The 27,393-nt window shown below is 39.4% G+C and overlaps 1 protein-coding gene across 2 annotated transcripts in view; it reads right to left on the bottom strand.

Annotated features, from left to right (window-relative positions):
* Positions 1-27,393, bottom strand: part of tsnax (translin-associated factor X) — a 79,559-nt gene that overhangs the window by 41,279 nt on the left and 10,887 nt on the right. For both annotated transcript variants that reach the window (XM_039738174.1, XM_039738175.1), the window contains exons 3-4: positions 25,376-25,490; positions 22,894-23,021 (exon numbers count right to left, since the gene is read on the bottom strand). In XM_039738174.1, coding sequence (XP_039594108.1) covers positions 22,894-23,021; positions 25,376-25,490 — 243 coding nt within the window. The remainder of the gene's footprint in view (positions 1-22,893; positions 23,022-25,375; positions 25,491-27,393) is intronic.

The following is a 27,393-nucleotide window of genomic DNA, read 5'->3' as shown; positions in this document are numbered from 1 at the left end:
TTCAGTGACAATGACTGCATTATCAGAACAAAATATTGGGCAAAACCAGAACACATTGGAACAGTGCTCATTTATAAAGACATAAATACTTGTGTTAAATTTGCAAAATGACCTGGTGATCTATAGAAAAGTGAGCCAGAGAGGATAATTCTGATCAATGAACAGTTTTGTGTCTGAAGAAACCTCACCAAAGCATTTCACTATAAAACATCATAAGAACAGTTTTAATAAGCGCAAAATCAGAATATTTTTGGACATTTATGTAATAAAGTTAGTCCTGCAGGTTAACTCTAATGTTCCAAAATTCATCCTGATTAACGTTTTAAATCAGTTGAGATATCTAGGTGCATAACAACTTTTTCTACACCTGAAGCTTACAGTGGTAATGAGTATTCAGACCCCTTCAATTTTAACTCTGTTATATTGCAGCCATTTGCTAAAATCATTTAAATTAATTTTTTCCTCATTAATGTACACACAGCACCTCTATATTGACAGACAAAAAAAGAATTTTTGAAATTGTTGCAGATTTATTAAAAAGAAAAACTGAAATATCACATGGCCCTAAGTATTCAGACCCTTTGCTCAGTATTTAGTAGAAGCACCCTTTTGAGCTAATACAGCCATGAGTCTTCTTGGAAAGATGCAACAAGTTTTCACACATGGATTTGGGATCCTCGCCATTCCTCCTTGCAGATCCTCTCCAGTTCTTCAGGTTGGATGGTAAACGCTGGTGGACAGCCATTTTAGGTCTCTCGAGATGCTCAATTGGGTTTAAGTCAGGGCTCTGGCTGGGTCATTCAAGAACAGTCACAGAGTTGTTGTGAAGCCACTCCTTCAGTATTTTAGCTGTGTGCTTAGGGTCATTGTCTTGTTGGAAGGTAAACCTTCCGCCCAGTCTGAGGTCCTTAGCACTCTGGAGAAGGCTTTTGTCCAGGATATCCCTGTACTTGGCCGCTTTCATCTTCCCCTCGATTGCAACCAGTCGCCCTGTCCCTGCAGCTGAAAACACCACCACAGCATGATGCTGCCACCGCCATGCTTCACTGTGGGACTGTATTGGACAAGTGATGAGCTGCCAAGTGCCTCTCATATATACATGCCTGGTTGTCTCCACACATACCGCTTAGAATTAAGGCCAAAAGTTCTATCTTGGTCTCATCAGACCAGAGAATCCTCCAGGTGTCTTTAGCAAACTCCATGCGGGCTGTCAGTGTGTCTTGTACTGAGGAGAGCTTCCGACAGGCCACTCTGCCATAAAGCCCTGACTGGTGGAGGGCTGCAGTGATGGTGACTTTCTACAACTTTCTCCCACCTCCTGACTGCATCTCTGTAGCTCAGCCAAAGTGATCTTTGGGTTCTTCTTTACCCTCTCACCAAGGCTCTTCGCCTCCGAGTAGCTCAGCTTGGCGGACGGTCAGCTCTAGGAAGGGTTCTGGTCATCCCAAACGCCTTCAATTTAAGGATTATGGAGGTCACTGTGCTCTTAGGACCTTAATGCAGCAGAAATCTTTTTGTAACCTTGGCCAAATCTGTGCCTTGCCACAATTCTTTCTCTGAGCTCTTCAGGCAGTCCTTGACCTCATGATTCTCATTTGCTCTGACATGCATTGTGAGCTGTAAGGTCTTATATAGACAGGTGTGTGTTTCCTAATCAAGTCCAATCAGTATAATCAAACACAGCTGGATTTAAATGAAGGTGATCTCAAGGATGATCAGAAGAAATGGAAAGCAACTGAGTTAAATATATCAGCAAAAGGTCTGAATACTTAGGACCATGTGATATTTCAGTTTTTCTTTTAATAAATCTGCAACAATTTCAAAAATTCTTTTTGTCTGTCAATATGGGGTGCTGTGTGTACATTAATGAGGAAAAAAATAATTTAAATGATTTTAGCAAATGGCTGCAATATAACAAAGAGTGAAAAATTGAAGGGGTCTGAATACTTTCCAGTATCCACTGTATTTGACTACCCTCTTCAAGCTATGATTTTTTTCTCTCAACTACAATTGGCACAGTACTTGACTTTCTGGCAGTGTTTCATATTTTCAAAATATCACAAGCTTGCTCCTTTTCCAAGAGCCAACAAAGTAAGGCCTAACTGGTACTGCATGTTCAGTTGCAACCTCAGCCTTTTTCAGGTAATTGCTGCTTGCAGGAGGAAGCTATTTGCAATGAGCAGTTATAACTAATAAAGTAGCAATAAGTGTATCATAACAACACTTTAATAAATCTTTGTTTTAATATAAACAGGTAAGTTATTGTGAAAATTGAAAACATTTATGGAAGTCAATAAACCCTGTTCAGTCTCACACAAACACAAAATGTAATTAAAAATTGTTTTAGTTTTAAATATTCATTTTATTTGCATAACGATTCTGAACAAACTGTTTCATATATACCTTGCAAAAGTGTTTCACATACTGTTGAACTTTATTATGCTTCATAGGAAATTCATTTGGTTTCTACAAAACAAGTACACTTAAATAGGTTTAAAATATACAAAGAAAAGAAAGGAGAAACACAGTATGAAGAACCACATAATATCTGAGCCAAGAAACAAAAATATATTAAACATTGAGATATAAATATGTACATACATACATATATTTATATATATATATATATATATATATATATACATACACAAATTAATAAAATCTGCACCCTCATTGTCACTTATTCATATTATAAGAATTCTGCTACTTTTCACTGCATTGTTTTTTGTGCTCACAGAATTTTCCATACAAATGTATTATGCTAATCAAAGGTATTATACATGAAGGGTTAACCCTCCTAGTCATCATATGGAAGTTCTCAGCTTTTCAAACAGCTGATGTCAAACAAAGACCTCTGAACTCTGAAAATGAGCAGAATACAGGATGCATGTGTTAGAGTGCACGAGCACGCATGGAACGTCAATATGTTTGTTTTATTGAGCACTCTGTCTGGTGAGTAGAGTTTTTTAAAACTCTTTACGATCAATCCTTCCATTTTTGAACTTTTTTTTCCCTCTAGTCTCATATTCAGCAGGACCAGAACATGTACTGACCCTGTACAGGATTTGAATTTAATACAAGGACATTCACTAACAGAAAAAAGCATTAACTTATATACTAGCACAATTTACAATTATTAATAAACCTCAATGAAATAAAATAAATAAAACAGATAATAAAAAATAAATAAAACCATTTGGAAAAAAATAAACATTAATCATGATTTCACCAATATTTCATCAATTTAAAGAGACCTGGCCAAATCCAAAACACTATGAATAAGTCATATTTATTCTTTATGTTTACATAAAAGTTGTTGAATGTCTTTGGCATTGTATACAATGCTTCAATATAACACAATAATAGTAGTAGCTAAAAGCAGATTTCAATTTTGATGAGCGTAAGAAATTTTCTTTATTTAAAATAAATGATATTCTTCTTAATAGTTCCATTATCCAGACACCTCTTTACCAAAGTATTGCAATCTAATATATAAAGCAAAGTCAATGTATGTATGTATGTTTGTTGCCATACAAATCTGCACCGGGCATCTATCGCCATCTAAACTGGGATGGGGCTCCTTTGTTACCAGGAGGAGGTCATGGGTTATGTTTGGTTGGGAAAACGTTCGTAGAAGTGCTGGGCACCTTTTCACCAACATCATTTCGCAACATCCTCGCATCTTATCATTGAAGATGGCACACGTTGCAAAATACGTCATCACGCGCCATCAAACAGCATTTGGTCTCTGTGCTGTTTTACCCATGTTTATTTAAATTGCCAAGAGATGGTGGAAGTGTCCTAGAGAAGGCCGACTGCTTTGATCAGGTGAAGGAACTGCCAATGGATGTAAACGGACACCCAATGCGTGTGACCAGCTGACACACCCGCTTCTGGTCACCTCCCACACGCAGAGTGCTGTATCATTTGCAACGCCCATTATATGCAACCACGTTTGAACAGAGACTGTCTAAAAAGACGATTTACCATTTCCGCCCACCATTTTTCCGTATACCATGCCAACGCCTCACAAAGTCATCTCTCGGTTCCAAAATTTAAAACTTAAAAAAATTTAAAATTTTCTTTTCTTTTTACAATACACACAGCATAGTGCCATCATTTTGAAAGCCCTGGAAATTAAAATATCTACTTATAATATATAACAATAAGTTTCAAAAGTTAATACTGTAATTTGAAAACAAACTAATGAAAACAATAAAGAAATATATATAAGACAAATAATAATCCATTTATCCCAAACAAAAGTAGCAAATTCAGCAAATGATCAGAGACTTTGTCTCTTAGGCTATGTCCGCATTACTATGCTTTCATTTAAAAATGTACATTTTTAAATTAAAACAATCTCCATGTATAGTGGTGTTTTAACATCATTTATGAAAGCATTTCTGTCCACATTAAAATGACCGGAAAAGCATATGATGTGGATGTTCGTCCCGAATGAGCATGTATACATCAGCAGAAAGATCCTTGAAGGGATAGTAACGCCACCAGCAACAGGATTTAATGTAATTTGAAAGCTGTGGTGACTGATAAATTACTGCCCCTATGTGCATGTCTGCAGCATTCAAACTGTACAAAACACAATTTACATGCATACAGATAAGCAATGCAACACTAGTGCCATGAAAAGAAACTTCTATGCCCGCCATGTTGTAATTCCAAAAAAAAAATTAAATTAAAAATTATAAATAAGGGAACGAAACATTGTTAATAAGCAGGATCCAGTCAGGAAGGTCTATGAAATAAGCAAAAGCAAATCAGAGCACAATTAAGAGTGTGTATTTTTAAAAATGTATGTTTTCACCTGTCTAAATTACAATGCTGAGACTGTGTTTTCCAAAATACAGAAGTTCTGAGGAGTGTTTTAAAAAGGCTCCATTTATGGTGGTTGAAAATGCCAGGGTTGTGTGGACAAAGTGCAAAATGGAGACTAATGTCTGAATTTTTAAACTAAAACATAATAGTGTGAATGGGGCCTTAATAAAACTGTTGCAGTAGAAACTTTTTTCACCAGTTCTCAAGACACATCTCAGGTTAAGGGATTTGGCCTCAAAAAAAAAAAAAGGTCAAGTTATATTTTTAATAGTTTGCCCTGAAATAATTTCTATCATGTAACAGTCATGGACCATCAAACACACATTATACAGATATAGATGCATCAGATTTAATGTCACTTATAATTTAAATGTGTACTAAAAAAATTTTAAAGGCTAAATCTGGTATATGAATGTAAACAATTTTATTTATCCTCATACTAATTCTGGCATCATATTATTCCATACACAATATAAAATACAGCAATAAAATATATCGGATATGTTTTTGAACATCATTCCATTATTGTCCCATTCATATATTGTGTGTGTTTGTACTGTATATTATACTCACCTAAAGGATTATTAGGACCACCATACTAATACGGTGTTTGACCCCCTTTCGCCTTCAGAACTGTCTTAATTCTACGTGGCATTGATTCAACAAGGTGCTGAAAGCATTCTTTAGAAATGTTGGCACAGTAATCCCTCGCTATATCGCGCGACTTTTCATGCGGCTTCACTCTATCGCGGATTTTAAATGTAAGCACATCTAAATATATATCACTGATTTTTCGCTGGTTCGCGGATTTCTGCGGACAATGGGTCTTTTAATTTATGCTACACGCCTCAGTTTGTTTGCCCTGTTGATTTCATAAAAGGGACGCTATTGGCGGATGGCTTAGAAGCTACCCAATCAGAGCATGTATTACATATTAACTAAAACTCCTCAATGCTATAAGATATGCATCCCGCGCGGTGCTTGATTATTTGTTGTCTCTGCCTCTCTCTCACCCTCTCTGACATCCTCTGAGCCTGACGGAGGGGCTGTGAGCAGAGGTGCTGTTTGCACAGAAGCTGTTTGCCTAGTGGATACGGACGCACCTCTAAGAAATGCCGCTTTATCGCGGTGCTTCCAAAAGCACATTTATTGATTTTTTGATAGTTTGCTTTATTCTGACGTTCTCTGCGCCTGACGGAGGAGATGTGAGCAGAGGGGCTGTTTGCACAGAGGCTGCTTGCTTAGAAGATACTGACGCTCCTCTAAAACATGCCGCAGCAAACTTAAAAGCACACGTATTGATTTTTTGATTGTTTGCTTTTCTTTGCGAGCGCTCTCTCTCTCTCCCTGAAATTCTCTGCTCCTGAAGAGAAGAAGATCTATTTGCATTCTTTTAATTGTGAGAAAGAACTGTCATCTCTGTCTTGTCATGGAGCACAGTTTAAACTTTTGACTAAAGGGTGTTATTTCATGTCTAGAGGGCTCTAATAATGTTAACAGTGTGGGAGAGTTTATAAGGGCTTAAAATATATAAAAATAACTACACAAACATATGGTTTCTACTTCGCGGATTTTCATCTATCGCAGGGGGTTCTGGAACGCAACCCCCGCGATCGAGGAGGGATTACTGTATATACAGTGGAACCTCGGTATACGTCCTTAATCCATTCCAGACCCTTTGACTTATACCAAACAGGACGTATACCAAACAAATTTTTCCCATAAGAAATAATGGGAAAATGATTAATCTGTTCCCATGAAAAAAAAAATCCTATTGCTATTGGCATATTATACATTGATGGGGTTGTTTAAAATAATTTAAACACTGCTTAATACTAAAATACATAAATACAAAACCAATTAGATGAAATAAATGAAAATTGTACCTCACTTTACTTTTTAATAACATCTTTGTTTTTCACAATCGTAGATACTGTCGTTTCTCGCAAACGGTACGCAACAGCCATGTCCCAGATACGCATGCCACCTTCATACAACAATCAATTCAAATTTACATGAAAAAAACACAAAATCACGTTGTGACGATGCAGGTTTGCTGTATGCTCCCATCTGCTGCCGGGGAGCCCTTGAGTCCTACACCGTCGGTAATGTGCCTCGCTGCTAACCTCATCGGTAACAACAAAGCAAGGAGATGCAAGTGCAAAGTGCTTTTATTAAAACAATTAACAAAACAAGGTGTTCAAATTAAAGTGCAGTCTCCAAAGTTCCAATAAATAATCCATAAAATCAGAAGTGAAACGTGGAGGTTAAAAACAATAGAAAAAAGTCTTCTTAAAAACAACGAAGTTAAAAGCATGAAGCATTCTATTAAAAAAAACAAGAAGCCCGGTGCCTGCTTCCCAACTGGGGAGTCGCCCTACTTGCAGCTGACCTTCGCACTGCCTGCTTCAGCCACTTTATCCATGCGCGCTCTCTCTCTCTTTCAGGTCCGTTCTTTCTTTTTACTCCCCTTCAAGCCAAGGCGCTTCTATTTATCAAGATAAGCAGCCCTCTCTCTCTCACTCACTCAACCTCCCGTCTTTTTTTTCTTTTTACTGCCCTTCTAGCTGACTTGTGCTTCTGTTTATCAAGATAAACAGCCCCAGGAACAATCATGAATGCGGATGGTCCCTCACAAGTGCACTTTGGTGAGAAACGCCCACATCGCTAATCGCCCTGACAACCTTCAGCCACATAACCACCACGCCCCCTCACCAAGCTACGAGCGCGGTGATTATTTATTTCAAAGCTGGACTTTGACAGGAGCTGTTGACCCGCTATATCACACATGTGAAAGTTCACAGAGAGTTATAGCGCGGGTTGTTCACTGAATGCTAGCAACTGGCGCACTAATGCTCATGGGTAGTCGTGGCTTTGTCTCAAGAGAGGTAAACAAGGTTAGCACACGAGTCGTATTCCAAACAAAGGTCATATACCAAGCAAAATTTTTTGTGTCCAAACACGACGTATACCAAGTTGGACTTATTCCAAAGCAGACGTATACCGAGGTACCACTGTATATGAATGACCTCCAAAGAGCGCTGAGACTTTTGATATCGTGAAGCGTGTCTGCAAAAACTGGGGTCTCCTGCCCAGCAAAAGTTGAGCAGCCGGCACGCGCGCATAGCTTTGCCGGGATTTGAGATGCTGACTGCGCTTCTGCCTTAAGTCAAAGTGAGCACTTTTAATTTTTTTCATCCTCCCCCTGAGCTATAGCCCAGACAAGTGCAAAAATGGGACCTCTTTTCTACACCGCAGCAAACTAATATTTAGGCGATTCACATTTTCTTTTGCACGTATACGATTATGAGGTCGTCAGCTCGGATTATGAAGACACGCACAGGAGTGGAGGACTGACAGTGCCATCACAGCCGATTAATGGCAGGGACGTCTCACCAGTCTACACAAGACCCACCGCGACTGTGCCCAAAAGGCGATCATAACGTCAGCAAACACATCTCTCTATACTATATAAAAGAAAAAGGCAACTTTCCTTTCTTTACACCTTTTTTCCTTTTATCCCAAACCAAAGCCTTTCTCTCTTAACACTGCAGAGGACACAAAACTAATTTTCTTTAATTGCTGGTAATGCCGGTAAAGCACATTACCAGAGGCAGAAATTTGAACGTTCACATAGAAAATGTAATTTTTATACCACAGCCATTGTGTAGCGCCTTTCAAAAGGGATCTACTACCAGAGATGATCCATATACATTTTAGCTGCTGTTAGTACTACTTACCTGTTGTGTTACACAGTCTTTAAAATGTAGTTTACCATAACCACTCCAGGAGTGCTCAATGTACCTGTACTTCTTAAAACGTTAATGTTTTACTGTTTAATAACTTAGACTATATTTTATTATTTTTCCCTTGCACTCAGTGACCAAAGCTATACACACACATATAGACACATACATATATATACACATATATATACCTGTGTGTATGTTTGTATATATGTGTGTGTGTGTGTGTATATATATATATATATATATATATATATATATATATATATATACATACATACACACACACACCTATCTACATTATATATATATATACAGTGGTGTGAAAAACTATTTGCCCCCTTCCCGATTTCTTATTCTTTTGCATGTTTGTCACACAAAATGTTTCTGATCATCAAACACATTTAACCATTAGTCAAATATAACACAAGTAAACACAAAATGCAGTTTTTAAATGATGGTTTTATTATTTAGGGAGAAAAAAATCCAAACCTACATGGCCCTGTGTGAAAAAGTAATTGCCCCTTGTTAAAAATAACCTAACTGTGGTGTATCACACCTGAGTTCAATTTCGTAGCCACCCCAGGCCTGATTACTGCCACACCTGTTTCAATCAAGAAATCACTTAAATAGGAGCTGCCTGACACAGAGAAGTAGACCAAAAGCACCTCAAAAGCTAGACATCATGCCAAGATCCAAAGAAATTCAGGAACAAATGAGAACAGAAGTAATTGAGATCTATCAGTCTGGTAAAGGTTATAAAGCCATTTCTAAAGCTTTGGGACTCCAGCGTAACCACAGTGAGAGCCATTATCCACAAATGGCAAAACATGGAACAGTGGTGAACCTTCCCAGGAGTGGCCGGCCGACCAAAATTACCCCAAGAGCAGAGAGCGACTCATCCGAGAGGTCACAAAGACCCCAGGACAACGCCTAAAGAACTGCAGGCCTCACTTGCCTCAATTAAGGTCAGTGTTCACGACTCCACCATAAGAAAGAGACTGGGCAAAACGGCCTGCATGGCAGATTTCCAAGACGCAAAACCACTGTTAAGCAAAAGAACATTAGGGCTCGTCTCAATTTTGCTAAGAAACATCTCAATGATTGCCAAGACTTTTGGGAAAATACCTTGTGGACTGATGAGACAAAAGTTGAACTTTTGGAAGGCAAATGTCCCGCTACATCTGGCGTAAAAGGAACACAGCATTTCAGAAAAAGAACATCATACCAACAGTAAAATATGGTGGTGGTAGTGTGATGGTCTGGGGTTGTTTTGCTGCTTCAGGACCTGGAAGGCTTGCTGTGATAGATGGAACCATGAATTCTACTGTCTACCAAAAAATCCTGAAGGAGAATGTCCCGCCATCTGTTTGTCAACTCAAGCTGAAGCGATCTTGGGTGCTGCAACAGGACAATGACCCAAAACACACCAGCAAATCCACCTCTGAATGGCTGAAGAAAAACAAAATGAAGACTTTGGAGTGGCCTAGTCAAAGTCCTGACCTGAATCCAATTGAGATGCTATGGCATGACCTTAAAAAGGCGGTTCATGCTAGAAAACCCTCAAATAAAGCTGAATTACAACAATTCTGCAAAGATGAGTGGGCCAAAATTCCTCCAGAGCGCTGTAAAGACTCATTGCAAGTTATGCAAACGCTTGATTGCAGTTATTGCTGCTAAGGGTGGCCCAACCAGTTATTAGGTTCAGGGGCAATTACTTTTTCACACAGGGCCATGTAGGTTTGGATTTTTTTCTCCCTAAATAATAAAACCATCATTTAAAAACTGCATTTTGTGTTTACTTGTGTTATATTTGACTAATGGTTAAATGTGTTTGATGATCAGAAACATTTTGTGTGACAAACATGCAAAAGAATAAGAAATCAGGAAGGGGCAAATAGTTTTTCACACCACTATTATATATATATATATATATATATATATATATATATATATATATATATATATATACACACACACATATATATATATATAATGTGTGTGTGTGTATGTATGATGTATGTATGTACATAGGTATATATATGTGTATATGTAGATATGTACTGTATATAGATATAGATATGTACTGTATATAGATATGAAGATATGTATATATATATATATATATATATATATATATATATAGACTCAAACCCATTATGACAGCAGCAATCCAAGCTATGAGAAAACAGTAAAAAAGGAGGTGTGTCAGACATCGTGTTACATTTTCTGATGCAGCTAGACGAAAACAACTTTGTGACGCTGCCGCCAAATACACAAAACAATTACTTTGACAATCATGTTACATTATTTTTAAAATGTTTCCTTTTGTTTCTCTTTCCTTCTTTAACACACTACTTCTCCACTACCAAGTGCGGGTATTTTGCTATATATATATATATATATATATATATATATATATATATATATATATATATATATATATATATATATATATATATATATATATATATATACACTGCTCAAAAGAATTAAAGGAACACTTTTAATCAGAGTATAGCATAAAGTCAATGAAACTTATGGGATATTAATCTGGTCAGTTAAGTAGCAGAGGGGGTTGTTAATCAGTTTCAGCTGCTGTGGTGTTAATGAAATTAACAACAGATGCACTAGAGGGGCAACAATGAGACCCCCAAAACAGGAATGGTTTAACAGGTGGAGGCCACTGACATTTTTCCCTCCTCATCTTTTCTGACTGTTTCTTCACTAGTTTTGCATTTGGCTACAGTCAGTGTCACTACTGGTAGCATGAGGCGATACCTGGACCCTACAGAGGTTGCACAGGTAGTCCAACTTCTCCTGGATGGCACATCAATACGTATCATTGCCAGAAGGTTTGCAGTGTCTCCCTGCACAGTCTCAAGGGCATGGAGGAGATTCTAGGAGACAAGCAGTTACTCTAGGAGAGCTGGAGAGGGTCATAGAAGGTCCATAACCAATCAGCAGGACCAGTATCTGCTCCTTTTGAAAGGAGGAACAGGATGAGCACTGCCAGAGCCCTACAAAATGACCTCCAGCAGGCCATTGGTGTGAATGTCTCTGACCAAACAACCAGAAAGACTTCATGAGGGTGACCCAAGGGCCCCATGTCCTCTAATGGGCCCTGAGCTCACTGCCCAGCAGCATGCAGCTCGATTGGCATTCGCCATAGAATACCAGAATTGGCAGATGCACCACTGGTGCCTTGTGCTTTTTACAGATGAGAGCAGGTTTACCCTGAGCACGTGACAGAAGTGAAAGGGTCTGGAGAAGCCATGGAGAGCATTATGCTGCCTGTAACATCATTCAGCATGAGCAGTTTGGTGGTGGGTTAATGATTGTCTGGGGAGGCATATCCATGGAGGGTCACACAGACCGCTACAGGCTTGACAAAGGCACCTTGGCTGCCATTAGGTATCAGGATGAAATCCTTGGACCCATTGTCAGACCCTATGCTGGTACAGTGGCTCCTGGTGCACGACAATTCCTGGCCTCATGTGGTGAGAGTATGCAGGCAGTTCCTGGAGGATGAAGGAATTGATACCATTGACTGGCCACCACATTTTCCTGACCTAAATCCAATAGAACACCTCTGGAACATTATGTCTTGGTCCATCCAATGCCACCAGGTTGCACCTCAGACTGTCCAGGAGCTCAGTGATGCCCTGGTCCAGATCTGGGAGGAGATCCCCCACAACACCATCTGTCATCTCCTTAGAAGCATGCACCGATGTTGTCAGGCATGTATACAAGAACACAGGGGCCATACAAAGTGCTGCGTACAATTTTGAGTTGCTGCAATTAAATTTTGGCAAAATGGACTAGCCTGCCACATAGTTTTTTCACTCTGATTTTTGGGGCATCTTTGAATTCAGGGCTCTGTAGGTTGATCATTTTCATTTCCATCAAACGATGTGGCATCCTTTCATTCCTAACACATTACCCAGTCTATATCAGTATAGATATCCAGGAGGATTTCTTTTTCCCATTGAGATCTTTCAAATTTTTGAGCAGTTTATAGATAGATAGATAGATAGATAGATAGATAGATAGATAGATAGATAGATAGATAGATAGATAGATAGATAGATAGATAGATAGATAGATAGATAGATAGATAGATAGATAGATAGATAGATAGATAGATATATAGATAGATATATAGTTTTCACACCACTCTATCTATCTATTTGCCCCTTCCCTGATTTCTTATTCTTTTGCATGTTTGTCACACAAAATGTTTCTGATCATCAAACACATTTAACCATTAGTCAAATATAACACAAGTAAACACAAAATGCAGTTTTTAAATGATGGTTTTATTATTTAGGGAGAAAAAATCCAAACCTACATGGCCCTGTGTGAAAAAGTAATTGCCCCCTGAACCTAATAACTGGTTGGGCCACCCTTAGCAGCAATAACTGCAATCAAGCGTTTTCGATAACTTGCAATGAGTCTTTTACAGCGCTCTGGAGGAATTTTGGCCCACTCATCTTTGCAGAATTGTTGTAATTCAGCTTTATTTGAGGGTTTTCTAGCATGAACCGCCTTTTTAAGGTCATGCCATAGCATCTCAATTGGATTCAGGTCAGGACTTTGACTAGGCCACTCCAAAGTCTTCATTTTGTTTTCTTCAGCCATTCAGAGGTGGATTTGCTGGTGTGTTTGGGGTCATTGTCCTGTTGCAGCACCCAAGATCGCTTCAGCTTGAGTTGGCGAACAGATGGCGGACATTCTCCTTCAGGATTTTTGGTAGACAGTAGAATTCATGGTTCCATCTATCACAGCAAGCCTTCCAGGTCCTGAAGCAGCAAAACAACCCCAGACCATCACACTACCACCACCATATTTTACTGTTGGTATGATGTTCTTTTCTGAAATGCTGTGTTCCTTTTAGCCAGATGTAGCGGACATTTGCCTTCCAAAAGTTCAACTTTTGTCTCATCAGTCCACAAGGTATTTTCCCAAAAGTCTTGGCAATCATTGAGATGTTTCTTAGCAAAATTGAGACGAGCCCTAATGTTCTTTTTGCTTAACAGTGGTTTCGTCTTGGAAATCTGCCATGCAGGCCGTTTTGCCCAGTCTCTTTCTTATGGTGGAGTCGTGAACACTGACCTTAATTGAGGCAAGTGAGGCCTGCAGTTCTTTAGACGTTGTCCTGGGGTCTTTTGTGACCTCTCGGATGAGTCGTCTCTCTGCTCTTGGGGTAATTTTGGTGGCCGGCCACTCCTGGGAAGGTTCACCACTGTTCCATGTTTTTGCCATTTGTGGATAATGGCTCTCACTGTGGTTCACTGGAGTCCCAAAGCTTTAGAAATGGCTTTATAACCTTTACCAGACTGATAGATCTCAATTACTTCTGTTCTCATTTGTTCCTGAATTTCTTTGGATCTTGGCATGATGTCTAGCTTTTGAGGTGCTTTTGGTCTACTTCTCTGTGTCAGGCAGCTCCTATTTAAGTGATTTCTTGATTGAAACAGGTGTGGCAGTAATCAGGCCTGGGGGTGGCTCTGGAGGTTGAACTCAGGTGTGATACACCACAGTTAGGTTATTTTTAACAAGGGGGCAATTACTTTTCACACAGGGCCATGTAGGTTTGGATTTTTTCTCCTAAATAATAAAACCATCATTTAAAAACTGCATTTTGTGTTTACTTGTGTTATATTTGACTAATGGTTAAATGTGTTTGATGATCAGAAACATTTTGTGTGACAAACATGCAAAAGAATAAGAAATCAGGAAGGGGCAAATAGTTTTCACACCACTGTATAGATAGATGCTGTATATGATATATATATATATATATATATATATGATATGAGAACAACTCTCATATCAATGACAAAACAATTACATTAACAATCATGTTACGTTATTTTAAAAATTTTTCCTTTTCTTTTTCATACCTTCTTTAACACACTACTACTCCGCTCGAAGCCTTGGGTATTCTGCTAGTATATATATATATATATATATATATATATATCCATTGTCTGTCTGTCTGTATGTCTGTCCACTTTTCACAAGAGAACGACTTTAATGGATTAAGATATATATATATATATATATATATATATATATATATATATATATATATATACATATATATATATATATATATATATATATATATATATATATACACTGCTCAAAAGAATTAAAGGAACACTTTTTAATCAGAGTATAGCATAAAGTCAATGAAACTTATGGGATATTAATCTGGTCAGTTAAGTAGCAGAGGGGGTTGTTAATCAGTTTCAGCTGCTGTGGTGTTAATGAAATTAACAACAGATGCACTAGAGGGGCAACAATGAGACCCCCAAAACAGGAATGGTTTAACAGGTGGAGGCCACTGACATTTTTCCCTCCTCATCTTTTCTGACTGTTTCTTCACTAGTTTTGCATTTGGCTACAGTCAGTGTCACTACTGGTAGCATGAGGCGATACCTGGACCCTACAGAGGTTGCACAGGTAGTCCAACTTCTCCTGGATGGCACATCAATGCATGCATCATTGCCAGAAGGTTTGCAGTGTCTCCTGCACAGTCTCAAGGGCATGGAGGAGATTCTAGGAGACAAGCAGTTACTCTAGGAGAGCTGGAGAGGGCCATAGAAGGTCCATAACCCATCAGCAGGACCAGTATCTGCTCCTTTGGGCAAGGAGGAACAGGATGAGCACTGCCAGAGCCCTACAAAATGACCTCCAGCAGGCCATTGGTGTGAATGTCTCTGACCAAACAACCAGAAAGACTTCATGAGGGTGACCCAAGGGCCCCATGTCCTCTAATGGGCCCTGAGCTCACTGCCCAGCAGCATGCAACTCGATTGGCATTCGCCATAGAATACCAGAATTGGCAGATGCACCACTGGTGCCTTGTGCTTTTTACAGATGAGAGCAGGTTTACCCTGAGCACGTGACAGAAGTGAAAGGGTCTGGAGAAGCCATGGAGAGCATTATGCTGCCTGTAACATCATTCAGCATGAGCAGTTTGGTGGTGGGTTAATGATTGTCTGGGGAGGCATATCCATGGAGGGTCACACAGACCGCTACAGGCTTGACAAAGGCACCTTGGCTGCCATTAGGTATCAGGATGAAATCCTTGGACCCATTGTCAGACCCTATGCTGGTACAGTGGCTCCTGGTGCACGACAATTCCTGGCCTCATGTGGTGAGAGTATGCAGGCAGTTCCTGGAGGATGAAGGAATTGATACCATTGACTGGCCACCACATTTTCCTGACCTAAATCCAATAGAACACCTCTGGAACATTATGTCTTGGTCCATCCAATGCCACCAGGTTGCACCTCAGACTGTCCAGGAGCTCAGTGATGCCCTGGTCCAGATCTGGGAGGAGATCCCCCACAACACCATCTGTCATCTCCTTAGAAGCATGCACCGATGTTGTCAGGCATGTATACAAGAACACAGGGGCCATACAAAGTGCTGCGTACAATTTTGAGTTGCTGCAATTAAATTTTGGCAAAATGGACTAGCCAGCCACATATTTTTTTCACTCTGATTTTTGGGGCATCTTTGAATTCAGGGCTCTGTAGGTTGATCATTTTCATTTCCATCAAACGATGTGGCATCCTTTCATTCCTAACACATTACCCAGTCTATATCAGTATAGATATCCAGGAGGATTTCTTTTTCCCATTGAGATCTGATGTGTTTTCAAAGTGTTCCTTTAATTTTTTTGAGCAGTTTATAGATAGATAGATAGATAGATAGATAGATAGATAGATAGATAGATAGATAGATAGATAGATAGATAGATACTGTATATATAGATATATATACATATATATATATATATATAGATATGAGAACAACTCTCATATCAATGACAAAACAATTACATTAACAATCATGTTACGTTATTTTAAAATTTTTCCTTTTCTTTTCATACCTTCTTTAACACACTACTTCTCATCTAAGCGTGGGTATTCTGCTAGTATATATATATATATATATATATATATATATATATATATATATATATATATATATATATATATAAAATCCATTGTCTGTCTGTCTGTATGTCTGTCCACTTTTCACAAGAGAACGACTTAATGGATTAAGATTTTTTTTTTTTTTCTATAATTTATTTGAACATTCCGGTTGATTTTGCGACTTCTCTCATAGCGCTGGAGCAGTTCGCTGCAAAAACAAATCCAAAAAGATCGCAGTTGTGCTATGAGCACCTGCCGTCGATGGGTGATGCAAGGAACATTGTAAATGCAGAGACCGGTATTACTAGGCCACTAACATGACCACAACCCTGCCTGATTGCTGTGTCTGTGTATAGAAGAGTGGTAGATCCCGTTACAATAAATTCTGTTCCTGTAAGTCAGTCATTAACCAACCCGCTATATCCTAACACAGGGTCACGGGGATCTGCAGGAGCCAATCCCATCCAGCACAGGGCACAAGGCAGGAACAAATCTCTAGGCAGGGCACCAACCCACCACAGGATACATACACACACACAAAGCACACACTAGGGACAATTTAGGATCGTCAATGCACCTAACCTGCATGTCTTTGGACTGTGGGAGAAAACCATAACACCCGGAGGAAACCCACGCAGACACGGGGAGAACATGCAAACTCCACACAGCGAAGACCCGGGTAGCAAACCCGGGTCTCCTTACTGCAAGGCAGCAGCACAACCATTGCGCCACCTGTTCCGTTCCTGTTTCAAGCGGAATAAAGTTGGTTTTGCTCAGGTACTGAGACTCAAGACAGAGACTCAAACATTACATGGTACCAGAAGTGGGGTCCTTGCACTGATGGATCCCCAAGAAATACAGTACAGCAAAACCCAGAGCAAGATGAGGCTCTGGCGGCCATCGCTGCATTGGCGCAGCAATGATATTTGCTGCCGAAGACGGCTCCCTCAGACGACCCTGAGTGTATCCTATTCTGCTTTGAATGTAATGGTAACATTGATGTGCTGGGGCAGGGGAGCCTGGGCAGCTATTTTCGCCCCATTTTTAACTGGAGAAGCCCTCCAAGCCATATGGAATCTCCCTCCCAAAAGGCGTGATGATTTTGACTACCTGAAGCAACAGATCCTCCTCCGCATAGCTGGTCAAGGGGCAGCAGTTTTGGCTGTGCCATATTGATCCAGATTGCCCTGTACGAGGACAGATCCAAGGATTTGTGGACCTGATTGAAAGCTGGATCCATGGAGACCCTTTTGAGTGCATTGTGGAGATGCTCGTTATTGATGTAGTCCTGTCAGGGATAGATGTGAGCCTTTGAGATGAATGCTACGGAACAACATCCACTCACTGTTGTATCTGACCCACAGACTAGAGGGACCACAAGCCACCTGGAAACAACGGGGCTACCCAGGTTTAACCTAGATATCGATCCAACCAAGACCGACCTTCAGGGTTGCCAGGGCCATGAGTAGAAGACACGAGAATGTGAACACCATAGAGCGACTAAGCACAGCTGCTTTCCCTGTGATCAACTGGGACACCTGGCTCTGGACATCTGCCGAGTCCATGGGAACATTAAAACACATAAATACACACAAATACAAGACTATTAGGGCGGAGTTATACTTCACGTGACGCAACGCATGCTGCAGCGGACGATCCAGCTACGCAAGCGTTGTAGTGTTTATACTTGTGTGCTTACTTTACGTAAATCTGGAGGAATCCACCAGGTGGCAGTGCGAGATATTATCACTGTGAGAACATGTTCGGCTTCTCTGTGTTGTGAATTGCCTGGAACATTCAATAAATTCTGATGACACCTTACCGCAATATCTCTGAAAATGATGTTTACTGATTAAATCCATCAATCCAGGGATGTGTCTATTCCACCAAGCATTGGGCACGAGTGAGAAACAATTGCTGGACGAGGCCTCAGCTCATCGCAAGGTGAATACAAGCACTCGCATACACTAGCATCATTTTAGTGGCACTAAATCCCCAAATCTGCATATCTTTGGAAGGAAACCAGAGCACAGTGTGGAATACAAGCAGGAAATACCAGCAACATAATTCCCTGCGAGACAGCAGTGCTATCGCTCCACCACTGTGACACCCCCATGTGTCTAATTATTCCCCACGTGTGTGTAATTATTAACAGTATTCATTATTTAAACGAAATTATATGTAAAATGTAATGTACACAATTTAATGCATTTCATCATGAAAGTGGTATCAAGTACAAATCTAAAGATTCTAAATGTGCAGAGAGTTGGAATATCACACATGTCATGTGTTCTGTGCGGTGATCTATTGCTGCTTCCCGCTGCTGTCAGGTTCAAGAAGCTCGTAGCGATTAAAAACTGGGATGACGTTTACGATGGTCTGCATTAATGATAAAGTAAACTATGAGGTTCAAGTGGACATTTCGAGATTAAAGCCGAAATTTCCACTTTAATCACAAAATACACGTTTCCACCATGTCCTTTATTTTTTTCTCAGTGGCTCAAATATAGCGCTATACAGTATGTTGCTGTTGTTAAGTTGAAAGAAAGAAAAAAAGAGGGCACAAAAAGATGGTATGTGAGACTTTTAAAATGTATCGTGTCATTACGATCGGGAATATGCAACGCTTGAATATAAAAGCACCACAAATGCATATGTATGTCGGCATTTTGCTTCACCACATCGAAGCATTCATCCCGTAGGATCTGCATAGAGGCTTTCTGTCACATGTAGATAGTAAACAGAGACACTGACGTCACGTTACAACTTTTAGAACACTGAGCCCCCCGACCTTTTGCTGGTACTGCAACTCGTGCACGTGTTGTGCTAATTTCTGGGGACCTGCTCAGAGGACTCGTGAAATGAACGCTGGGAACGCGTGGCAGCCATGATGCGGCGTGTTCGCGTTCTGAGTGTGAAGTATAAATGAGCCCTTACTCCCCTTGAAATATAAGGGGAAGAACTTTGAGGTTTGGACTGCCCTCTTCCCTTGGGTCTTGGCCACCTGTAGAACATCTACCCCGTAGTGGATAGAGAGGGGATCACCACAGACAATGTCAGTCAAGGAAACGGATTTTAAATTGAACCAGAGTTATGCAGCGAGCTGGGTGATGAATCCTCAAGTGATGTCCCGGGACAGCTGTCAAACTTTTCCACGCCATCACCCACACGAACAGCCTCCACAGACTGGAGACTCAATATGTACACAGAATAAAAACAAAATAGCAGTGGGAGGCGAGGGCGACTCTGCATCAAGGATGGAGGAAGCAGAGACTGGCATCCAGATGGAGTTTGCTCACCAACAACAACTTGGATTTTGCATTCAGACAAGCCCACGTCGCAAATTACTCTTACTATCTGGAGAGAGAGGGCCGGAATTTTAAAACACCACATTTTTTACTTAAGGATGGTTTTCTGTATCAGGCGATTTCTGATTGCATGGGTGATTAATGCCTCGAGTAGTTGGTAGTACCAAGTTGGCATAGGGAGAAAGTTTTAAAAATGCTCACAGTCGCATTTTATTGGCTCACCTCGGCTCAGAAAAGACGAAGGAATGCATTTCAAAATGCCTTTATTGGGTGAATATGGGCCAGGATGTGGAAAGATTTTATAAAGCCTTTCCCAACTGTCAAATAGTTTCCGCTCACAGACCTGACAGGGCACCCCTTGTACCAATGCCCATTTTAGACGTTCCCTTTGAGAGGGTGGGATTAGATATTGTTGGCTCGGTTCCCAAGAGTGAAAGTGGCTTTCGGTATATGTTTGTATTAATCAATTACACCACAAAATACCCAGACTATTGCAAAAGCACTCTCGGATATGTTCACACATATTGGTATCCCTCATGAGATCCTCACTAATCAGAGAAAAGCAGCTAAGCGAAAGTTTCGGAATTAAGCAGTTACACTCCATGGTTTATCATCCGTGGATGGATGGCCTGACTGAACGATTTAATAAAATCCTAAAAAAGATGATTCAGCGGGTAGCCCATAACAATCCAACTTCCTAGGACAATGTAGTAACTTTCCTCCTGTTTGCTGTCTGGGAGGCCCTGCAAGCTTCCATTGGCACAAGTTTTTTCTTACAATTTTTTGGTCAGCGACCCGCGGGGTGTTGGACATTTTTTGGGATGAATGCATGAAGACTCGCAAAGCAACTCCTTGGGGAAGGTTTGTTGACCGAGTCGTTTTGCTGCAAGTACAGGCCACCACGTTGTCTTCTATTTTGGTGGAACAGCAGTAATTATTACGTAATTATGTCCAGACGAGTAAACTCTGCGAGCTTAAGAAGGGGGATTGTGTGCTTGTGTTGATCCCATCCAATCCACATAAATTTCGGGCCGAATGGCAAGGGCGGCAGTGATAGAACAGCATATGTCCCCAGTGAATTATAAAGTCAGACTTCTCGGGTGACAGAAACCCGATTTTTCAAATTAATCTTTTAAAGGAGTGGCAAGACCATCACAAAGTCCTGGTCACGGCTGTAGTGGTCCCCCCGACTGAGGAGATGATTTAACTGACAACCAGAAAGCGGAATTGCTATCGCTGATCGATGGGAACTCAGACATTTTTTCGGCAATACCTGGCTGGGTGATGATTACAGAACACAAAATTGTCACTACACCCGGTATGAGTATAAAGGTGCCCCCGTATTGCCTACCAGAGGCAATAAGGAAAGTGATACACGAGGAAGTCCAACAGATGCTCCAATTCTGAGTTATCTGGCCGAGCAACAGCGAATGGCGAAGTCCAATAATACTCCTCTCAAAGTCTGACAGTTCGGTTCAGTTCTGTATTGATTTCAGGCCTTTGAATAAGATTTCCAAGTTTGATGCATACCTGATGCCACATGTGGATGAGTTGTTAGAAAAGCTCAGACAGGCTTCATAGCTCTCCACCTTTGATCTCACAAAGGGTTACTGGCAAGTCCCCTTGGAGGAGTCTAGTTGCAAGAAAACCATGTTCATTACTCCGGATGGGTTGTTTGAATTTATGGCACACCCTTTTGGTCTCCCATGGTGCACCGCTGACCTTTCAGCGTATGATCATGCATCCCCATTCCATGTATGCAGGTGCCTGTCTTGACCATTTGGTCATTTTCAGTAATGACTGGGAATCGCATCTTGTCTGCCTTTAGGTGGTGCTTGACAGTTTGTGGCTGGCGGGGTTGTAAGCCAACCTTAAGAAGTGCAAACTGTGAATGTCAGAGATATTCCATGGGGAAGGGTTTGCTCAGGCCTCAAATGAAGTAGGTGGGGAATGTGCTTGCATATCCCCGGCCCCGAAACACAGAGGCAGGTTCGTGCCATCATCTGGCTTGCGGGATATTACAGGCGGTTCATTTCCACTTTTCCACATTTGGCCGCCTTCCTTATAGACTTGGCAAATGGCAAACAGAATCGTAGTGATGTATGGACCAATGCCTGTGAGAGAGCTATTGTGGACCTAAAAGCTGTTTTATCATCATTCCCGGTTCTATGCAATCCTATGCAATGGAATTTATTCTGCAACAGATGCTAGTGCTTTCAGTTTAGGAGCGGTGCTCTCACAATGGAAAGCTACTACCCAGGGAGCGTAATTACTTAACTAATGAAATGGAGTGCTTTGCGATTAAGTGGGCGGAGCAGGCCCTCCGTTACTATCTCTAGAGACGATGGTTTACCCTGGTGACTGACCATGACCTGCTACAATGGCTGTACAAACAGAAGGATATGAACGTCTGGCTTACTTGGTAGTCTATTAATTTGCAGATGTTTTCTCTCCCGCCTGGCTTGGAAGGTCGATTTGCCCACAACGGTGTGGACAAATCTGAGGGGGTAGATGCAAGGTTTCTGAACTCTTTTGGGGCTCCCTGCAACAGAACTACATGGCGAAGAGTGTCCCAAAGTGCGATCGCCGCTTCTATGGAAGAGAGCCTATCGGTTGCTGGGGCAACCGCAGACTCCCAGCGCTGCAGCAGTTTGCCGCAAAAACAAATCCAAAAAGATCATAGTCACACTATGACCACCTGCTGTTGATGGGTAATGCAAGAAGCATTGTAAATGCAGGGACCAGTATTACTTGGCCACCAACATGACCATGACCCTGCCTGATTGCTGTGTCTGTGTATAGGAGAGTGGTAGATCCCATTACAATAAATAATAGTGCTGTTCCTGTTTCAAGCGGAATAAAGTTGGTTTTGCTAATGTACTGAGACTCAGCCTTGTGTTTTGAGGTACATATATATTCACATACACACACACTTATAATGAAAAAATGTATTATCCTTTAATAGACCTAACCAATATATCTAAATTTACCACCACACATAAAATTACGCAAAGGAGTATATGTAACAAGACTGAACAAATATAATACCTGGAGTAAAAGCACGGTGATACTGGTATAAATCTTCTCCAATGAGTTCTTTGGCTATCTGTTTGATCTTCAACCTAATACCATCTAATTTACATTCAGACTCTTTAAGTACTTCTGCATCAGGGACACTGTATTAGAGAGAGATTGAGAGAGAGTGATAGAAATAGAGGTTAAAAATGATGGCTTTAATCAATTATACTATAATACTAATGGTATACAAATTGATTAGGTTAAGCTTATGTAATAAAACGTCAATACAAGTATAAAACTTAAGATCACCAGTAATGATCATTCAACATTAAGCCCCAAAGAACAAATATACCAAAAATGATTAGCTATAAGACATGAAGAAGGCTCTCATCTGGATAAGTAATAAAATCTGGTAGTTCAAACCTTTGACAAATCTAAGCTGTTTACCAAATGAAAGAAGTATGAAAATAGAATGCACAATATCCAACATGTAAAACAGAATTTAAATAAGTTAATGTTTCAATCTGGATGATTAGAGAGACAAAATAATGTTTTTAAAAGCAGTGCAAACTACTTTCTCTAGGTGCCTCATTTCCTCAACTATACCTTACAATGATGCTGAAAATCAACAACAGACCTAAAGTTAAGAGTCACTGCTTTTTTGTGTGCAATAGCTTCTCGTGAGCTTTCCTGGCCATAACTGATGTTGCTTTCCAAAGTCTACAAAATGACCATTGATGAATAATGGTGAAAAGGTGAATTACCTCATCCTTCCTAACAGGCATATCATAATCAAAATCTAAACTTTATAAAGGTTATAACTGACATACATAAAAATAAATTAATATATCGATTTGGCCAGAATGAAAATATGTAACAACTGCGTGCTCTGTCTGAAGGAGCACTAAGAAAATCTGTATTCATTATATTATACGCTGCTTCCTGTTCATTTTCATTTATTATTCATTGTAATATTGTAATCAGTATTTACTCATATTATAATCCAATATATTTCTACTCTTTTATAAATGCATATGCATGTTTTTTGTTCATAATTTTGAATTCAAAATCTAAACATTTTTAGACAAGCATTAGTGCCTATGCAATTGGAAAATAATTTTAGAAAGTTTCCAGAGCTGCAATTCAGCTATAATGACTTCAGTTTGATTTGTATCTGGTCACTATTTATGCATGGTCTATACTATTTTCCTTGTCTTGAAATCAGTTTCCTCTGCATACTTCAGCTAGAAAAACATCAAGGAGGCTCAGATCAAGTTTTGAGGGCCAATACTGATAACATGTTACCAGACTGGTCGATTCCGATACTGATATTTTTTTTCTTTACCTCTATAAAAAACTTTTACACCAGCCTTCTGAATAACCAGACATGTAGAAGCTGTATGCTCTCTATTAAAGAATAAGGTATTAACTTTAGTGATTTTATAATTAAACTGCAGACCACAGGTGTTACCTGTTCATTTTTTTATTAACAAAACCCAATTCTGTAGACGTATTGCTTAGTGAGCATAAAAATACTAAAATAAAATTCCCTTAAACTATATACTTTAAGTTATAAAATATGTAAGTAAAACATTTATCCACAATAATGACATTGTAAAAATTAAATGTTGTCATAATGTACTGTTTTGAAACAATGCTTATTTTAAAAATAAGTAGTTTTCACCATTTGTTTATATAAATATTCTGACATATTGATATTGGAATTTAAACTGTACTTAAATATAAATATACATGCACTTAAACGTTTAAATCAACCTTAATCATTAATTGAATTGCAGATTTTTTGCTGTTAAAATATAAATTTATGACAATTGGCCAATTTACCTATCAAGTCTTTTGTACTGAAAATAATCTGCTGATCTGAGCATTACTAAAAGACATGCAAGTCAGGTTTACAAGTGGCTCTAAACTGACATATTATGAGTTTGACTGTGTGCGTGTGTATCCCTAGAGGGGCTGGCAACCTATCTAACATTAGATCCTGCCATGGATCCAAAGCCACAATGTTAGTTTCTGGATCCCTACAACCTTCTAATTTAATTAGGGAGCTCAACAATCACTTGACAGTATGTTAGAATAAACTACTGTAAATTTGAACAGTATCCAGGACAGGAAAGAGGCGGCACAGTTTTTGGCTGATGTACTGTATTTATATGCAAGGGTAGTCTTTTGTTTACGATCCTTTGCTTGTTAAACAACTCTTCTTATGGTCATCATACTAAATTACCTTGCATTTTGGCGTCAACATTAACAGCTATCCATTTTCCTAGGAAAAAATAATACGCTGGGATGAATTTTTGAAAAATGTTAACAGCAGAATATTTGCTACAAGGAGTACAGTATTTAATTTAATGGTATGTTTCATAATCCAAAAGAACTTGTTTCTAATTATGAAGTTATTTCTAAGTATCAAAACCATGAATTTATGTTGGCACTCTAGGACTACGACTGCCCACACCTGCTTTAGTATATCTGACATCTTTCTACTAACCTGGTCATTCTGTGAAGAAGGAAAATGGTCCGCTTGCTTTCAATGGTTATATCACGACTAAGTTTCACAAGTCTTTCATATTTATCATGTTTGGTGTCCAATTCTACCTGAAATGCTTATAAAAGAGAAACGGTTCCAAATCAGTCATTATTAAAAAAAAAAAAAAAAAACAGTTCCTTCTCTTTTTAAGAATTTAACAAGTTAACAAATCTTGGTCATATTATTTATAATTAATCACAGGGATAATGGAGGTAATTTATATAATAATATAAATTATATATATAATATATATTATTATAATATAACTTATATAATTAACTATTCCAATTTTTGTATTTTTTGTAAGACAATAGATAAAAATTGCTCCCTTCTAGATATAGCTTGAAAGCTGTAGCAAATTCTAAAACAGTATTGTATGACGCAATCCCTGGACAGTTGCTGTGGGAACTTTTTGCTTATCTAAAGGAAAAGAGAATAATGTTAAATAGTCAGTATGATGACCTTGTATTGTAATGCTCTACAAGAAATTTACAAATTTCAAACCACCTTAACTTTACTGTCAAGTGTTTAGATACAATTAAAGGATAGGTAGAGTGTTTCTGAATTCAATTAAATTATGACATACACTGTTACTGTATTTAATAATTAAAAACAGAAAATCTCCCTTGCAGCTTAAAATTATGCAGCTCTACATACATGACAGCTTTGTACCCCCAATAGTGTTGTTTCTGATAGATGGCTTCATGAATTCCACATTTACAATCATATTTAATTGCAATCTGAAAAATCAAGCTATGTTTTTTCACAGGTTAATATTTATTTGAAGCATTTAAAACATTGTCACGCACGTGTAAGTAGGAGGACGTTGTATGGACCAAGCGAAGGTAATTCCATAACAGGCCAGGGGGTGGTGGGATGCACTAAACCTTCTCCCATTACCTCTACAGACCTGCCACAGGAAAACCTGTCTGACTCAACACTGAAGACATCACTTCCGTTTCCGCCACCCATGATGATGTCACTTCCAGTTCCGGCACCTAGACTGATGTCAGTAGACAGTCACTTCCAGTTCACCTTATGTCTCTTCTGCTTTGATCACTTAAAACCGCCATCTTGCCAAACCTACAGCAGTTCATGTTTGGACTCCAACCAAGACACTTGTCTAAAAAAAATCAAGCCATTGCAGCCAGGGATAATATATAGGTGGCTGCCCCAAACCTTTTTAAGTGTGTCGAGTCTGATCTTTTCATGACATACAAACTCTATTTTTATACCACTGAAATGAACAGCTGCAAATTAACAAAATGTTCTGCGTTGCTTCTGCAACAGCCAGAAGGTGAGAGTAAAAGGAGCTTTCGTACCATAATGCTGAGGGTAAGGGGACTCTGGAGTTTTGTGATGCAAAGTAAATGGTTGTGTGCAGCACCATATTTAAAAAGCACTAAAGCAAGTTGGTGATATGTGAATTTGGCAGTGTAAGAAGTATGATAGACATTTTGGAAAGTTGATCAGGACATAGTGAGAAAATGTGAAAGTGATCCCTGAAGAAGCTTGAGTATCATAATATTACCATGTTGTAGGTGATCTTTCCATCAGAGGCAAGAAAAAAAAATAACAGTAAGTATGTACTGAGGTGAGATGGAAAATGAAGGCAACGGCAGATGTTTTCTGATACACCTTATAGCAACGACAAAAGGTGTCAGGGAAATCTCTACACCGAAGCAAAGTGAAACTGTTATAAAAGCAATTGGTAGGGCACAAAAATGTAAGAGATGGGATTTTGCAATTGAGCTGTTGTGTTCAGGGGCTCAAAGTGAATGGCTAATGAATGACAGGGTGTGTTAGTTGTGAGCTGCTTGAAAAATGCTGAAGGGAACATCACAATTTATAGTCATGGGATCAAGGATACTTGGAAGAAGTACATGGAGAGGTTCCTTAATGAAGAGAAAAATGGGACAATGATATTTATTGTTAGAATTGGGCTGGGATAATAATAGTCATTGTTAGAATTAGGACTG

Source organism: Polypterus senegalus, chromosome 16, assembly GCF_016835505.1.
Source record: "Polypterus senegalus isolate Bchr_013 chromosome 16, ASM1683550v1, whole genome shotgun sequence".
NCBI classification, from domain to species: Eukaryota; Metazoa; Chordata; class Cladistia; order Polypteriformes; family Polypteridae; genus Polypterus; species Polypterus senegalus.
This window is presented reverse-complemented; position numbering and strand designations above follow the sequence as displayed.